Source organism: Lichenostomus cassidix, chromosome 18 (genome assembly GCF_008360975.1).
Source record: "Lichenostomus cassidix isolate B80296 chromosome 18, HeHo_3.0, whole genome shotgun sequence".
Taxonomy (NCBI): Eukaryota; Metazoa; Chordata; class Aves; order Passeriformes; family Meliphagidae; genus Lichenostomus; species Lichenostomus cassidix.
In genome coordinates this window covers 5,242,031-5,260,690 of record NC_139498.1, presented here as the reverse complement: position 1 = coordinate 5,260,690, position 18,660 = coordinate 5,242,031, and the positions used below count along the sequence as shown (strand labels likewise).

The window sequence follows — 18,660 nt, the reverse complement described above, 5'->3', positions numbered from 1 at the left end:
CTGAAATTATTCCACAAATCTTCATCCTCTGTATTCTGAATTATGCAGGGATTCATCAAGACTTTAAAAAAGTCCAAGTCCTGTTGGTTTGGAGTTTGGGCTACACAATTGAGGATCTCAGGAGGTGATGTTTGCTTTTGATAGCTCACAGGATTTCAGGTGAAGCCACTGCTTGCAGGAGGGCAGAGTTGCAGTGATTTGGTTTTAGTTTCAGTGATTTATTTTCATTGTCTCAGCTGCCCAGCTGTGTGGATGGAGCATGGGCAGCACTTGGGTGAGATGTTTGTCAATGGAGTTCCATTCTTGTATTTTTTTTCTGCAGCTCGAGGAACACAGCTAGAAATAAATGTTTAATGAGTGAGGCCTCCAGTATTGCAAAACTTTGGCATGAATGTCTGAAAATGTCAGTATTGCTCCTATTGCTGTCAAATTTAAATGATGTCTGAAAGGAGGCAGCAAGCTGAAATCAGATTGCTGCTATGTTGCTGCATCATTAAGGGGAAAACTCAGGACAGAGGGAAAAGATAAATCTTTTCCATTTCTGATTCTCTCAAATTCTGTTTTCTGCTTATGACTCTCTATGTTTTAACTTTCCTGCATAAGATTTTTATCACATATTTGAATAGTAATATAATATTTCCTCATCATGTTGACATATTCTCACCTCTTTACCATGTGAGGTTTACCATCCCTTTCCCATCCAGCACTTTAAATATGAAATTTCTCCAGGAGTCCTTTGGGGCAGCTTTGCAGGGATGAACTTGCAGGGAGTTTGACTAAAATGGAGATTGTGCAAGTGAAGAAATGCATGAGGCATTTCTGGGGGTTTATTGACAGAACCCTTCAGGAGGGTTCACAAAATCCCTGAGAGTTCACAAAATCCTTGAGGAGGCACATCCAGAATGGTCCTTTAGGAATTGGGAAGTTCATTCTGACCTTCACTCAGCAACTCCCTTGACCAACCCAACCATTTTCCTGGTGCATTTGAATCACCTAAAGTGGAATTTCACAGCCTGGACTTTCCTTCTGGGACAAATCTAGCAATTTCCAGCTGTAATTCTGCTCCCCTTGGATTTACTTGTGGCTCCAGCTCTTTCTCCCCTCACAGGTTAGGAGCATCTGCTTTAAATTCATAAACTGTGTCAATATTTTCACTGTTTTTCTAATACTTCTAAGGACTTCCCCCCCACCCCATTAAAATACTAAGTGTTGCTTTGCTGTCCTTAGAAGATTTATTATGCTGTTTTTCATTTTCTGTTCAGAGTCTGTGTTTGACACATCTTTACTTATTAGAATAGAAGCCTGACACTGTGGGAAACAGAAAATGTTTGCCTGAATTACATTTCACATTATAAATGGAGCTTGTTCTTTGCCATACAAACAGGCTCCTGGAATAATTTCACGGTGTGCTGTTGAGAACTGTGCTGAGCCATTTGCCAGTAAATCAGCATCTCTTACAGTAAACTATCCCTGCTTTGTCAGCCACACAATCTGGGTAAGAAAATATAAAAAAAAAATAAAAATCCAAACATGGAGAAGTTGTAGTTTATCTCCCTGAAAAATTAGGAGTGTTTTAAGTTTAGGAACAAAATATCTGGAATAAATTTTGGGGCAGAGTCTGGAAATGTCCTGGCCCATTGCAATCCCTGCATCCTTCTGACAGGGAAAACCCAGGTAGTGGGTTGGGGTAATTAACTAGGGGTAGGGTTAGGATTGAGAAATCTATGGGGCCTGGAGATGTACTGTAGAACATGCAAACCATCTGCCTTTTTATTGTAAATCTGGTATTTGCATTGAAATACATTGGCCGTTTAAAATTTTCTGTTAACTCATGGATTTTAGGGATGGTTAGCTCCTGAAAACAGCAAAATTTTAGCTGTTTTTTCAGACTGGAAATTGGAAGTTTGGTATTTTTTACTCTGAACACTTTAAGAAGTAAAAAGATGGTACACTCTCCTCAATTTATATTAATGGTCGTGAGGAATACCCTGAATTTTGGAGGGGTTATATTTTCCTTTTGGTCTTTGCATTTAGGGCACAATCACATCCTGCTTTCCACCTTGTCTTCACCTGTTAATGGATATACCAACTCATTTCATATGATGTAATTTTTTGATGGCAGCTGAAATGTGCTGATTGCAGCAATAGTGTGTGTGAAGAAACTTCCCAATTCTCATATATTCATCACAGCATGGTGATTCTGTGTGATAAACACTGCTCAGAGCTGCTTTTGTAAAAGAAGGCTGCTGTTGCAAGTAACCTGGAGTGAAACCCCCAGAAAATGAAAATAGGGAGAGCAAAGGCAGGGTCTTTCAGAAGCAAGAAGGATTCTGAAGTACTATCATGGCTTTTTCCTTTGTTTTATAATAAATATTTTGAAATATCTTACTGCTTGACATAAAAACCACTTTAAAATGATTCCCACCAGCCCCCAATGTCTCTGGCTCCTGACAAATTAATGTCACACAAGCACCAATTAGTGCTGGCATTTCTTAAGGCCAAGATGTGCAACACTCAGAGCAAGCAGTGCTATTGATAAAAACAAGAATTAGGCTGATTTTAAAGCTGTTCTGATCTTTACAAACCAACTTCTTTTGCCTGAGTTCTTGAGCTGAGTGTTTGGATCAGCACAGGGAATACAACCTTGCACACCTTCACGTGTCTTTGTGATCTCAGCAGAGCACAATTTCTCTCTTCCTTCAGAGTATCTACTTGATAGAAATGTGAGAGGTTTCAAATGGTGAAAAAGGATGGGTTTTGTTTTATAGGAGTCTGTTTTATAATAAAATATCCAAGCTTCCAGGCACATCCTTGAGGTGTTTGCCTGCTGGTTCAGCCTTCAAGGCTGAACAGGAAGGTGGAAGGACAGATGTGTGTGATATCTACAGGTACAGTTTTGCTAAAGGTCTTTGCTTTCTGCTGTCATCCCAGAGATCTCTTCTAGTTCTGATTTTCTGCATAGGAATATTTTTCTTTTTGATTGAATTAAAGGAAAAACTGGGCTTTTAAAACCTGGCTGTTACATTGTTTTGAATGCTTCTTGAAACAGAGGGGTTTTTAGAGCATTGTAGATTTGAATTTTCTCATGATTTTTTAGCATCAGATGAGCTTGATAGTTTGGTACCTGTTTTGATATCATGTTCTTCACTGTGAGTGGACAAATCTGAGCATTTCTTCCCATTATTAGGTTCCAAATATCTGTTCCTGATCTGAATAACTGGTTCTGGACATCTAAGCAAGAGCACTGCTAAGCAGGAAAAACCCTTAATTCTAAGCTTCAGTTTTGTCCATTTCGACTGTAATCTTTGATTAAAACAAAAACCTAAGCAATTCTCAGCAAGAAATGGAGTTTCTTGGCTTGCAAAATGGAGTTGGACATGTTGGCAAATATATTTGTGGTGTCCCAGGGTGATTTCTCTCTCTCTCAATTTGCAGAGCTCCTACTCTGCAGCCTAATCCAAGGCACAGCAGGATTCCTTCCTAGGACCAGTCCTTCCTGTATCTCTCCTGCCCTTAAATCCCTTCAATCAGCCCTCAGTTAAACAGAAAATAGGGTTTATTACTTATTAAAAGTTTTAGAATGGAGGCCTGGCTTATCTTCCTTACCTTCTGCCACCGACAAACTTGGAGCAACAACTGCTGGATATTTGTCCAAAAATACAGATTGATGCATTGTGGAGTTTTATGCTCTCAGTAACTTTACTCTGCAGCCTAGGAGAAGTGAAAAGACCCCAAACAAGTGGGGGAAACAAGTTTATAAGTTATAGATCACTCCAGTGAGCTTCAACATGTTCCATGGTGCAAAGGGAGCATTAGGGATGGGAATTCATGGGGTCTCACCCCTCTGCAGGTTGGAAAAAACCCCCAAACCTGAAAAATCCCTCAATGTGCAAGAAGGTCAAACATGCGCTGTGTGAACTTGTTAAACACATTTATTGAGTTCTTGACAGTAACCAAACACAGTGAATGACCATTATAAACAAGAGAAAAGGCATTTGCTTTTACTTGGTCAGCTCCTGCTTTATCTGTAAAGAAAAAAATATCCCTTTCACCACCAATTTACAGGATTGAATGTTTGTCCCAATAATGGCTTCAGCAAGGAAAATGGCAATTTTAATGCTTCCACTGCTTTCTGCTTCTGAGCCCAGCTCCTGTTAATGATGGACCATAAAGTGGAGTTTAAGGTTATCCTCCTCTAAGTGCATTCCCAATTGTCATTAACTCACTTCAATGGGCTGCAAACAAAGAAATGAAGTAAAAAAAGGAGGGGAGGAAAAAGAAGGAAAAAAAAAAAAAGAAAAACACAAATAATGCAGCCACAAGTAGTAGAGGCTTATTATTTCAGAAAGGAAATGAGAAATCAAAGCAACTTTACTAAATTAATTTGTTAAACACATTTATTGAGTTGTTAATAGTAACCAACACAACGTATGACCTGTTGTAAAACAAGAAACAGAAAATGGATCAATTCTGATTTTGGCAAATCCTACTACAGATATGTGACAGAGGGAAATATTTCAATTTCCTTTATATTCTGCAGTGATATATTTACAATACTTATCTCTCAAAGTCTGTCTCTTTTTTAAAATGAAATTAACAGAAAGATCATAACCTAGAAATAAGTTTCCTTTACAGTAGTCTTGTTCTGTCTCGTCAGTATCCATGAATGATAGTGAAATAATGAGAGCTTTCCAAGGATTACTTGGCACACAGAACACAACTCCACTTTGATGCTGTACCGAGCCACCTTTTTTCTTTCTTTTTTTTTTTAATTTTTTTTTTTCAGTAGAGGGAGAAGGGGGGGAGAAGAGGAAGAATTTCATATGTACAAAGGCTGAAAAGTCTTTCTTTGTGACTCTAAATTAGTTCAGGAAAATCGTAATCACATTTACTGTAATACTGTCTTTTTATTTTTATATTTTTAATTTTTTTTTTAGTTTTTTTAAAATGGCCACCGATCATATGAATGAATTTGGAGGAGTTTCCAGCACGGCAGCTCTTTCCCCACAGCACGTGGTGAGCCCAGAGAGGGAGCTTGGGTGCATTGGAGATGATGTCAGTTCCCAGCAGGAGCATTCCACTGAGCATTTGGGTTCTGCCTGCTCTGTCTCACTCACTTGAGGAGCCATTCATTTACTGCAAGAGAAACAAACAGAAACAATTATGCTTTAATAAACTCCACACAGGAAACTGGTTTAACACTGGGAATCAAACTGATTAAACACTTAGACAAAATGTCTTAACAAAGCCAGGAGGTTCAGTTTCTTTCTGGTAAAGAATTATGTCTGAAAACACTGTTTTTTGTAAAGTATTGCAACTCAGTCATGAAAATGTCCTTTCTTTCCCAACCTTTCAGTGCTACTCTTTCATAATGGTGATATTCTGTGGCTAGCACAGACCTTTCTCATGGGAACTTTTCTCTTTTCTTTCTGTGTTTTATAAACAAAGATAAAGTTTGGATGTTATTCAAAACAGTTTCTTGGATGTGGACAGTTCAAGTCTGGCCAATCAGGCCTAGGGGGAAGCTTCGAACTGACCAATCCAGGTGACCTCTGAAAAATCTATATAAATTGGAATTAAATAATAAAATCACTCTTTTTATGCCACACTGAGAATCCAGGTCTGCTTTGTCTGCTAGTGGCTCAACAGCGACAATCCTCCTGCTGGGAGGGCTCTCCAACCCCATGATTTCAGGCACTACAGTTGTGTTCTTCAGCTCAGAGATGCAGGAGTGACACCAGAGCTCAGCTGTGAGCCACAGCCTGGCAGGGCAGGGCTCTCTCTACCTGCAGCTGACTGAGCTCCTTCCTTGGCTAATATCCTTCTTGACACAACACTTCCCAGTGGAGGTGCTTGTGATGCTGGTGCACCTTGAGATTGAAATTCAACCTTATCGATTATTAATTTTGTTTGAGATCAACTGTCATCAAGGTCAGCTCATCCCCCTTTGTGGGAGAGCAAACCAGAGCAAAATGCACTCTGCAAGGTGAGAAAACTTTTAAGTGAAGCTAGAAAATCAAGAGCCTGTCCTACTTACTTCTAAAAACATATCAGGTGTCCCAGGCTGGTTTTTTGTCATGCTTTTCCTGTGCATTCCCTCATCTATTCCAAATGTGTGACATTTGTCACTGTTATTCCCCAGATCTGGAGTTTTATGTGGTTTTATTTTTGTGCTTCATTGTGCCCTTGGATTTCTTGAAGAAAAGAGCTCAGTGCAAGCACAGAAAGGATTATCCTGGAGGTGGAACTTACCTCTATACTGTAGTTTCTGTGCTCTATTGTTTGGACAATCTTTTCCCTGTAAACTAAAGTTGATGTTGGTTCGGATACATCGATTGTTGAGAGGCTGGACTGGTCTGAAATTGTCACTCATGCTCAGAAATATCTGTGATGGCTGATTCTGGCTTAGCAGTCGTAAAGAATGCATCTATAAACACCAAAAAAAAAAGGGGGTTTTAGTACTGGGCTTTCCTGTAAGTAAACAACACACAACGCTGTTAAATTGATTAGTTATTAAATGGAAGTTTTTAATAAACACACACAAAAAAGGGTTTCTTTTAGTACTTACTTGCCTTTAAGTAAACAATATACAACACTATTAAATTGATTAGTTAATAAACGCAAGTAAAGGCTCTTCTGGTGACTGTGCAACTCTTAATAACTCAAGTCAACCAAAACCAGAGAGGGGAAAGAAAGTTGTAAATTACAAACCAGAAGTACTCAATACTTAAGTTAAAATTATAACAAGAAAGTATTTTCCATGTCAGTGTACAGTTTAAAAGGTTTGTTTATGACATTTTATGGGGAAATCGAGTAGCTGGGTTTTATGTACTAGAAGTCTTTCACAGCTTCCAGGGAAAACTTGAAACTTTTAGTACAGGACTTTCCTGTAAGTAAACAACACACAAGACTGTTAAATGGATTAGTTAATAAATGGAAGTAAACCAGAATTTCAGTGGTTTGTAGGCAGAAAGAGTTAACTTAAAACCCTTCCTTGTCTGAGCCCCACTTTAAATGAGAATAACCAGTTTTTTGGGGAGCAAATGGAAACAGCACTGAGGTGGTGCTACCTTTTTTAGCCTAGAAATGAAACTCCAGATGATTTTAGTAAAGGAGGTAACACAAAAGTGGATCTTCCTTGGAGCTCCAGGGGCAGTTCTGGAAGAATATCCACAAAAGCCAAACCCCCAGAGGGGTGAATACAGTTGGATAGGTTTGAGGAAATCAGCATAATTGATTTTTTTATCAATTTGGTGGACAAGTGGTGATGCAATTCCCCCCAGGTCAAGCCCCTTCTCTGGAGCCTCCCAGCCCTGTTACTAGTTGGACTTGTTGATGACAGTTTGTCTTGAAGATTTTGTTCTCCACCTTGGTTCCCAGGAAGAACCAAGACAGGAGAGGAGCCTTGTGCTTCCCAGGGCTTGGAGCTCTGCAATGGCTTTGGTTTTTCTAGCTGGGGGAAAGGTAGGGAAAAGTACTGGGAAGGTTACAAATACATATAAAAGAAAAAGAGGCAAAAAAAACCCCATCCAGCAGCAGAGTCCTTGGCTGAGCAGGGACCAAGTGGGATCTGCAGCACTGCATGGCAGCAGCTGGTGCCAAGCAAATGAACTTGATGAGTGACAAGAGCTAATTTCCTGAGCTTTGTAGCCATCAGTGCAGCTCTCAGTGAGGAGCCACAGCTCTGGGTGGTGCTGCTCCAGCAGCAGGCAGGGCAGGCAGGATGGGAAGGCAAAGTGACAGTGATGCTGCTGGAGCTGTGAAATGAATGCTGTTCCAAAGGGAGAGGCTCTCCCTGCTGACAGGGCTGTCAGGATCCTGCCTGGGCTGTGCCTGTGAGTGTTCCTACAGCAGGCTCTGGCCTCCTTTTGGGATGGTTTCCCAGCACAGAGGGAATTACTGGATGGTCCTGTGCAGCCAGCACTGCTTGGCAGAAGTGGCTCTTGTGGTGACACTGTGACTCTTAATGATCCAAGTCAACCAAAACCAGAGAGGGGAAAGAAAGTTGCAAATTACAAACCAGAAATCCTCAACAGGTCAGTTTAAAATGATAAAAAGAATGTATTTTCTGTGTCAGTGTACAGTTTTAAAAGGTTTGTTTATGGTATTTTATGGGGAAACCAGCAGCTGAGTTTTATCTACTGGGAATCTTTAACAGCTTCCAGGGAAAACTTGAGCTAGGCATTGCTTTTTCAGTCTGATACACAATGTAATTAGTAAGTATTCCTCAAAATCCATTAGCAGCACTAATAATGGAGGATATAACTAACTAACAATGAAGGATGTGAGTAACCATCAAAGCATGACAAGGAGTAAGTATCATGAGCTTATAGCCCATATGTAGTAGCACAGAGTCCAGAAATATTCTAATCCTTGTTTTGTACATTACTGTTGTCCCTAAAAATGTTGCTTGTAGGAAAATATTCAGGTCCTGTGTTTGAAAAGTTCCCAATATTCAGCACGTTTGCCCATGCTCAGCTGTGTCATTCTCCCAAATCACCCATTTAGAAAAGAAACAAATTGCTTTCTCTGCCCCCAGACTAAACTGGACAGAAGGAATATCACAAAAATAAAACATCTCAGGCTTTTTAAAGTCATCTTATTTACAATGTTAATATGATTTTAAATCCCAGAGCGATATTTAGGGTTGTTTTATTGTTCCTCATTTCATTTCTCAGGCCAGATTGCTCCTGCTGCCTGCTTGGGGCAGGCAGATGGTGGTTCAAGTATTCCTTGGGGTTCCACACACAGGAGAGGAGGGTTTAGTTCAGCTCACAGCTCACTGATGGAAACTCTGGAGAAGAGGGCAATTGGTGTTAAATTTTCTCTTTTCTGATGCCAGGCCTAGGACTGTGAGTTGTACAGAAATGTGGTTTTTGAGACTTTTCCCATTCTTTCCTCAGCAGCTTCATTTTGACTGTGAGATTGTGTTTTCTCTTGCCTAATTTGTCCTCCTTCTCTCTAAGAGGGGCTTCAAAATGTCAAACTGATCTTTTCCAAAGGTATTTGTGGTGTGTATCCTGTAATTTTGTTCTATGCCAGAAAGCACCAGCTAATTTTATTTCCAGAGGGCTGCAGATACTGTATCTCTGTCACATTAATGTGCTATCAACACATATTTATTATTATTTAAGACCTAGGAATAGCCTCTGTTATCCTTAATAACCTCAGTTACGTTTGTACAACACTGCTGGACTTGTTTTAGAGTCCCCAAATAACTGTTCACGGCATCACAGAAAAATTCAGCTTTGAAGAGACTGCTGGAAACCACTTGGTTCAAACCCCCCTAAAAAAAGGGTTCCCCTCAAAGAGTGTGTGATTAGATACTGATGGAGCTCTAAACAGCTAATATTTTTATTTTGACAAAAAAAAAACCCCTTCAGTGCTTTTGCAAACTGTATAAATTGCATGCAGAGATCCCCACATCAAAAGAGCTGAATCTGATTTTTTTATATCAAGCTATAAATATTGCATTTAAAATATTATTTTGTACCTCTCCTAGCTTGAGCAAGTTGTAAATTCTTTTACCTGCATCCTTGTTATGTAGACAGGTTTGTTCATTATTATCCAGCTTGCTGTTTCATAGCAGGGTGGGATTGTCATTGACCCATCATATGTAATGAAACTAGATGTCTCTGGATAAAGTTCCTCAATATTAAGCCCCTGTAGTAAGTATGCATCATCTGGAGAAGAAAGGAGGAAAACAAATCAGGTAAAAAAAAAAATTAAAATAAGTATGTAAATACACCACCCTTTTTATGTCTTCCAATTCCAGAACATGGTGTTCAGTTCTACCAAAGAATGAAGTTTAACAAATGCACATTTTTGGATGCCCCAGCAGTTTAGACAAGAACAAGCAACACAAACCATCCCTGACCCTGCTGGGTGGAACTGCTCTGAGCTTCCCATTCCCACCCTGAGAGCTGAGCAACCCAGGGAAACTCTGAACCTCCTTTAGGAACTGCAGCCAAAAGCTCTTTGGTGCTGCAGTTACTGATGGAGATGCAGCAGAGAATGCTGACTTCCCATCTTTTGGAGTGATGAACAATTTTTGCTCAACAAAGCCTCGGGAATGCCAAGAGAATTAAAACTTCACTGCACAGGAGGAAGCTGCAGTTAATGGATGGTAATAAAGCTGCTCCATGAGACTCCTGGCTCTTCATGTGCTCAGCAGGGTGGGTGCAGTGCCAGGGTGGGTGCAGTGCCAGCTCCCCCAGAAATCTGAACCCGGGGTGGAAAGCAGCACCAGGGTCTCTGTCTTTATTGTGAGCTCCCTGGGAATTAATGAGGTGTATTCCTCTGAGAAAAATTCACTCTGTGCATATGGACCAATGCATAATGAGATGTGGTTATGTCTTTCAAAATTCATCAGAATTCATCAGAATTCCTCAGCCTGCTCTGTGTTACCTGAACTATTTCCCTTAGGTAATGCTGGCCCTGCAGTACTTTTGGCAGTGCTGTAGGAACTAAAACTCAGCTTTTCCTGCCAAATCTTGGGCTGTAGGAGTTCATCCACTCAGGGATAAACATGTTTTATTACTGATACACTGCTGCCCGTGTGTGTCTCAGAGGAAGCTGGGGTGGTTCTGAGCTGTGATGTTGTGAGATCTCTTTGCCACCCTTCCCCTCTCCAGTTTGCAGGGGGAATATTAAAATGCAGGCAAGGCAAAGTGCACATCGAGCTGTGCTCTCCCTTTCAGTGCTCAACACGAGCTGGCCTTGATTGGCAGAGACATCCAAATGATCAAGGAAGTGTGTAAGAGCTAAAAAAGAAAGGAGTAATTTAACTTGAATTTAACATATTGTAGCTGAAGGACAAAACTTAGATGAGCAAAAGACTTGTCTCATACAATCTAGTGGGGAAAAAAAAAGAAGGGCTGCAGACTATTGTCTTGGGCAAGAGAAAATCAAAGAACACATGCAGAGCAAATGTGACCTTGTTTTTTATTTGAACAGAGCACAACCAACACGGTACAGGGTTTGGGGCAGAAATGTTGGCAGCTACAGCATCAGTTAAAGTGTCAAGGTGAGAGTGTAATGTTCACGCCTCATTGACCAGGGCCTTGCTGCTATTTCAGATTTTAAATGTGTTTGTTGTTTTACAAAATCAAATCTTGGCAGGTCCTCTCGAGTTTGTCAGAAACAGAGCCCTGTGCCCTGTTCCTGCAGCTGGAGCCAGGGAGGTTGTCCTGCTGGAGGATCCTCAAGCAGAGGGCAAAGTGCCATCAGTGTCTGGTGGTGGCTGACTGTCACCTTTTTGAACATGCCCAGCCTTCAGTGGCCCCTGGCCTGTGACAGCCTCCTTCTAAACCCAAATTTTCCAGACAGAAGTGTGAAAACAGAGTCAAAACGCAGTTAAATTTGAACAGGTAGAGATGACTGAATACACCTCTGTCCTATTCATTAAAAACATGATTTGCAGTGCACTGGTAATTTTGCTAGAATTGCATCAGAGGAGAGAGCTAATGCATTTTTTTTTCATGCCAGTGCCTGTTTTCAATGAGTCACCACACACTCCTCCCTTTCCCCCATGAACATTCTGCTCATTATTTATGAGCCATGGAGAGTGGTGTGTTTAGCTCCAAGTGGCACAGAGTCAGGCAGAGGAGATCCCTAAGGACCAAATCTGCTTTCTCACAGCCATATTGGCTGCAGCTGGGCTGAAATGATTTCAACCAGGTAGAATTTGCCCTGAAATGTTTGCTAGGAGATGGGAAGCTAGCTGAGGATTAATACAGATGGGGGATATTGATATGGGAAGCTGGAGGAAAATATCACTTCAGGAAAAGTGGAAGATAGGAGTGAATGGAGTAAGACTTTGTCCAAGAAAAAACAGTATTTATTAATGCCTATATATGGGTTATATTCCCATGGGCAGTCAGATGACTCCATGAGAAAAGACTACTCAATAAAGATTTGGTTATCCACATTTTCCCCACAAACAGCTCTGCCCTTTCCCCACATCTTGATGAATTTCCCATTCTGGAGCTGAAGCAGCCCTGGTGTGTTGGCATTAATACCAAACTGCAAAGTCTGGCCTTGCATTTCCTGCAAACATGGCATTTAAAATGCTCAAAAGCACCACGTGTGATCTCCTGCCAGGGACAAACTTCCTTTCCTAAAGCCATCCAGCCCTTCCTGGATCCTCAGCATCATTCCCATCCACATTTATTCCTTCCACAATCTGTTTCTCTCGAGCTGCTGGTGCCTTAGGGTGATTTCTGAACTCGTGAACTCTTCTCTCTACAAATTAGATTTCATTAGATTTCGCATTCATTTACATAAAGGCCTCGACTCTGACAATTGACTTAGGAAATGATGGAAATCTTTTTATCCCTAGGTTTGTAATAGACGTGTGGGGTCAGCTTTCCCAATGAATTGTTTATGTTCTCTTTATAATAATGCTTTTATGGTGAATATTGTTTGCTGAGTGAAGGAAGGTATCTTTGATTTTAAAGTTCATATCATGATAATCCAGAAAAGGATCCAGGTTAGATTCACAGAGTAAGGAACACAGAAATTCTCAGTTCCTCTGCTCACCAGACAGTGATAAGACCAACTTTTCATGTGGAATTTTGTGACTCTAGAAAGTTACCTTTTCTCCAGTGTTAAGCAAACACTGAGTGAAAGCTCATGTAGCATGGCTGTTTTGAAAGAAAACTGACTTCTCCCCTCAAATGGCACACTTGAAGAGGAATAATAAAGCAGTTTTTCTTTCAAGATACCCACACAGCTTCTGACTAAAGCCTGCTTGAAAGAACCCTTGTTTCAACTTGCTCACAGTCGATTCTTTGGGCTGTGATAACAGAATAAAATAAGCATTTAAAATCTCCTTAAAAATTCCTTGGGGTCCACTTTACTCCACTGCAGCCATTAATATCTAAGAGTAGAAATTTCCCTTTTAATGCATTTTGCCCGTGGAAATTTCACGCAGCGGCAGAGACAGCTCTTAATTTTCTTTCTGTTCTTTAAAAAAAAAATAAAATTATTTATGTTTTGAACTGTCCAGACTCTGAACCAGTGCTTCATTTATCATTCCCTCCACTCTCCTCTTGAGCACTCTGGGCTTGGGCATTTTGTCAGCACCGTGCTGAGTATTGACTTCAGGAGTGGAGCCTAAAGCAGAGGCTGAAAAACTCCAGCTGCTAAAGGCACACCAGAAATGCTCGCAGTGTAAGAGGTAAAATTAGTTTTCAGCAATGATGCTATAATCCATCATGCAAGACAACTGCAAAATTACTTTCAATAACACTTTCACGTTCCCAATTTACACTAAAAATTCCCAGTCAATACTTGTTACTACAGTAAGTAGCCCAGTGCCCTGTGGAATATTATGTGCATTGTGTCTGCCAGGGGTTTAATTTGAACAGATAAACTTAGGGAAAAGAGTGGTTACAAATTAAAGAAATTCTGTTAATCACTGCTTTTGCAGCCTGTGTTTTGTGCTTTCATTTTCATGGGAAATTTCATTTAGTGAGCCCAAATGAGGTGTGATTGGAATTGGGTTTCCATTCTAAGGAGACAAAACAAGCAGTGGAGGTTGTGGGATGCTGACAGCTCCAGAGAGGAGAGTTCCCACGGTAAATGCAGCATAAAAATGAAATATTTGGTATTGGGAAGGTGTGGCTCCGTGGGAGAACACCTGGCTGGTCCCCAGACAGGAGCTAGGAACATGGAATTTGTGGGTAAAAGAGCTGGAAAAAGCAAACACAACCTTTACATGAATTTCCCTTCTCCAGGGTGCTGCAGCAGCAGGGGCAGGCAGGAAGTTCTTACAGAATTTTTGCAAGGCATCAGGACAAGCAGTTTAAAAATGGGGCTGATCTGCTTCTTCCACACAGAGAAGGTGGCATTTAATACCTATAGAATTATGTGGAAAAGATGTTCTGAGGAGAACTCTCTGTCACCTCCTGTTCCATAGGTATTGTAGAGAACTGAGTTTTATCATTCTGGAAGCCTCTAATTACAAAGATGTAATGAGATTTGTTAACTGTCAGGTAAAATCAGAGAAACATCAGTGGGGTGGAAGGTGTGTGTGTTGCAGGAGAGGAGAAGGAACTATTTGGTTTTTGTTTGCTGTGTACTTTCTGGAAGTTAAATTCTGGTGTTGAACTTAGAACTTCAAGGCAGCTTGGAATATTTGAAAAAGGAAACGAGTTCTCAGGTGAAGAGGTTTAATTTGTTATATATTTTAGGTGAAGAGGTTTAATTTGTTATATATTTTTTTCATTACTTTATCTGCATCATCTTAATTAAGCGGCAGTTTTCCACAAGGTCAATAAACAAACATGGAATTACTGAGGATCATCAGTTCAAGGCTTTCCAAATGTCAATGCAACAAACACACTAGCTGTGTTAATGACCTCTTTCTGTATCTGTTAAATGCAGCAATAGTTGAATAGGAATTCTGTAACTTTTCTGTACCAAAAGAAAACAGTGATGAATACTAAATCCAGTGAATGGTGCAGCATCCTGACACACACTGATCTGATCTAATCCAGCCTGCTCCACATGTCCCTTTCATTGCTAACAATAGGCACTTTCTCCTGAGCATTCTGTGTGACTACAGTATATACATGTGTCAAATACAATTTCATTAATCTGTTGCACCTTCAGACATAAAACAGACTTTGAAGTTTAAAATTCATTTGATAAAGTGATGACCTAAGGAGATTTTTCACCTCCCTGGATTTATCCTGCAGAGTTGCTGGTGATGCAAACCTGGAATTTCTGCCCCTAACGAGGTGCCTCTTGTTTCAGGATCCCTAAATGTGTTGTTTGACACTGAAAGCACACAGCTGTTACCAGAGGAAATGAAAAGAAACTTACTCTTATACGTTATTCTCGTTATGGTGTCTCTGTTAAGCATACGATTTAGAAATGGATTTGATGACTCAGATACCTACAGAAGAGAAAATGCACAAGGTCAGAATCTTCTCACAAACATTTCCTTGCCAGAACTGCAGCTCCTCCACGTGTGCACACACACGCTCCCTCTCTCTCCTGATACTCCTCCAACTGGGTTCTGCCTTTTTTTCACTGTTGTGGGAGAAGGAAATGATTACTTAGTTTTTTTTCTAATGAAGCTTGATAGAAACTTGGTAAAATAAATATAAAACAGGGAATGGGAGAGGAGGGTGAGCATAAATTAATGCCTGAACAAAATAGTGAGCACAGGTTTCTTCTCCAACAGCTGTGATGGGATTTGCAGGTGGTTGATATAACTAGGCAGGATTTTCATTAGTATCCTATTATTTTATTTATTGACAATTTCCTGGAAGCAGGGTATTTTAATTGCAAATAGAAGTTCTCTTCCTCTGGTTTAAGTCTGGGTAACACAGGAGGTAACACCTCATGTCCAGGTGGAACTTCCCATGTTTCAGTTTCTGCCCCCTTGTTGCCTCTTTCCTGTTGCTCAGCAGCACCTGGTCCAGCCTTTGACACCTCCATGCAGGTATTTCTAAATATACTGACAATATCCCCTCTGTCTGCTCTTAATTTTTCCCTTTTTCATGAATTCTAGTCAGATTGTTGGGTCATAATGCAATAATTTTTGGTTGGGGAACAAAAAAAAAAGGTAGCCTAAAAGCCTAAATATCTTTCTTTAATATTAGACCTGTGTGAAAAGTGCCCTTTTATATCTAATTATTCACTATGCTCTGTGAAGTGCATATTTTAATTCTGAGGTTAATGCTGTGTTAGGAGCTTTATGAAATGGGATTAGACTACTAAGGGGAACTAGAAGATCTCCCATACCTAAGGTATGATGAGGTGAATTTTCAGCACTGCTCAGAAATACACACTTTTTAAACTGATAAAACAGAGATACATAATGGCAGAATATTGACAACATTTAAAGGGGAGAAATACATACAATTTCTCTCATACAAAATGAGAGAAAAGGTTTCTCCACTGTAGTTAAAGGCTTGAGAAAACCATGAAATCTTGAGTTCAGTGCTGCATCACTATAAATTATAGACCTAACTATGCACCTGGACTGCAACAGGATAAAGACTAAATAAAATATTCACATGTCTTTGCAGCTCTGGGAAATGGAAGGTATTAGAAGTTATACTTTTAATGATCTTTCAGTTTTGATAGTTCAGGATGTTTTAAATAACACTGTGAGCAAAACGGATTTTGCTGCCTTTGACACATCAGCATGACATGCCCTCTTTCCCAGGGCCTCAACCCACCAGGAGAGACTGAATGGATAAATTTAATGAAGAAACACTAAATCTGCAAGGCTAGTAACTTCTGTCACAGCCATTAATGTGTTACAAGTGATGTTTCTGACATTAGTTTTTTTTTTCCACCCTCCCTTATCCCTTTTAGCTTCCCTTCTCTTGTAAAAGCTTTGGAGCAGAGATGCTGTGCTCAGGTCAGGATGAAGCTATCTCTGGATTCCACATCAGAGCCTCTGGGCATTGCTGGAACATCATGAGGAGCCCAACTCCTCCATTTACAGCTCAGGGAAAAGTTTGCTGTCTGCATATTAGGAATGTGTAGTGCTGAATACTTACTTTCATAAATATGGAAACTACCACCAACCCATTAGGACTCTTTGCAGCTTCTGTGACATTTGTGTACAGCTCGTGGTTATAGTGGATCAGCTGAACCTGGAAAAGAGTGGAGGGAAGGATTACAACTGATGCCTTAGGATTTTAGCTTCTGTATTTTACAAGTATCTGTAATTTTAGTGTACAACTCTGGACTCCATATAAGGTGCTAAAGCTCCTGTTCTCAGCATTTTTAGACAAAACAATTCCTCTAAGCTCAAAATCCAAGGGCACCTTATTGTCTCAGGCCCCTAGATATGTAATTGTAATAATATGTAAGTGAATTTTTGGGAGGCAAACAGTGAATTTTTGAGAGGCAAACTTGGAGTAATTGACTTCATTACCTGAAGCTGTAATTGGAAGATTAAAGCTCGATATGCAAACAGAGAGAACTTACAAAGTATGGAAAACTCATGACCTGTTGTCCATTATGGGTGTATCCCCTCGAGTGGGCTTTCTCTGCCCTAAATGCACCTGGAAGGCCCTTCAATAACTGCTTATTAACCATGGCTATCAACAGCTGAACTGGGAAAAGGGTGAAGGAAGGATTACAATTAACCAGGGGCAAATCCCTCCCCACACACCCCCAGTTTGGATCAGGATCCCACCTCTGCTTTGGGCACTTTGGAGCAGGGCTGTGGTTTTAATAACTTCAGTCCCTATCTGACTCCAGCTGGCACAGCCCCAGCGTGTTTTCCCCTGAATTTCCAGGCAGTGAATTCCCCCCATCCAGCAGGGATTGCACTGCAGGGCTGACATCCTTTCCCTGCTCCAGCAGCCCTTGCCATGGGCACCAAGTGATCTGCACTCTGCAGCCTCCAGCCAAGCACAGAGCAGGCAGGGGTTGAAATAGATGCAGAAACATATGGGATATGGGTTTGGAGCTGTTAGAACCAGCACTGGCACCATTCAAGATACTGCTATTCCCTGGCCCCAGGTTCTGCAAACTTGGTTACAAAGGCTCCTGCAGTCACTGTAGTAACACAGCACTTAGTGTATTACTGTTAGCCAGGCTCTCCTTAGCTCCTGCAGCTTCCCTTCTGCTTTTTAGCTTTAGGAGTTGCTGGAACTTTTAAATTATGAAGGCACAGTTCTTCTCTCTCCTTGCCTATATAAATGTCTTACCCACAAGCTTGATATTTGATTTGTCTTCAATCACTAGACACTGTTACCATTTACATTGCAATTTGTAGCTTTTTTTTTTTAAAAGAAAAGATGAACAAAGTTAATGAACTGCTGTGGCACTTAAGTACTTCTGAACAGATGAAAGGCTAGTCAGCTTTATTTAGCCTGAAGATCTTTCTTAGTTTTCAGATGTCAATTAGGAAAGGAAGGTTTTTGTTCTGGCATTGTCAGAATTGCAGCAGCCTGATGTTCACATTTAAAAATCAGCTCTGTCTTTCACGTGCTGATAATTCTAAAGGCTGTCCAGATAAATTTCTGAACTTGCTGTGAATGAGATCAGTATTAACTTGGTTTATACCTGGTAATCTCTGTAACTATACAAATGGTCCAAGACTAAGATTGCCAGTAGGGAAATGTTGTTTTAATGTGCTGTCCAAGTTGATAATAAGGGAAAAAAACCAAAAACCTAAACCTCTCTAAAACAGGATTTAGTGCCTGCATTGGTGACTTTGTCTTTAGGATGAATGTGAGCTCTGGTTATTCAGCAGTGAAGCACAGTTGGGAGGATTTTTCTGCAGGAATGATGTCCCTACAGGATCTGCAGTGCACAACTGAGTCACACAGAGCAAACCTCACTTTGCCACCCATGCTCACCAATCCATGTGCTGCTCTGAACTGTAACAGCATCCCAAGTTATGTGTGACCCACACCATTATTATCTCAGACCGTGATAAGGAGAGAAATAAATGATCTCTTCCAACAGTTCTATTTCCCACACTCTGCTCCGACTGCAAAATGTATTCTTCTTGTAAGTAAATTACTCAGAATCTGATCTTGGAAGCTTTGTATAAAAGTCCCCCGAGCATTGTCCTCTCACCACTCCCCAAATCCCTTTGTGATGCTGTTTTAGTCCAATGCTTGGACATTGATGTAAAAAGGGGTACTGGAAATTCTGAAAGAGAACATTTGCATTAGT

General features: G+C 40.5%; 1 protein-coding gene across 3 annotated transcripts in view; it reads right to left on the bottom strand.

Moving 5' to 3' along the window:
* Positions 1-3,914: 3,914 nt before the first annotated feature.
* The window catches only part of CA10 (carbonic anhydrase 10 (inactive)), a 164,528-nt gene continuing 149,782 nt past the window's right edge, over positions 3,915-18,660 (bottom strand). For all 3 annotated transcript variants that reach the window (XM_085077613.1, XM_085077612.1, XM_085077614.1), the window contains exons 6-10: positions 16,524-16,619; positions 14,830-14,902; positions 9,529-9,683; positions 6,253-6,427; positions 3,915-5,136 (exon numbers count right to left, since the gene is read on the bottom strand). In XM_085077613.1, coding sequence (XP_084933739.1) covers positions 5,114-5,136; positions 6,253-6,427; positions 9,529-9,683; positions 14,830-14,902; positions 16,524-16,619 — 522 coding nt within the window. In that variant the 3' untranslated portion in view covers positions 3,915-5,113. The remainder of the gene's footprint in view (positions 5,137-6,252; positions 6,428-9,528; positions 9,684-14,829; positions 14,903-16,523; positions 16,620-18,660) is intronic.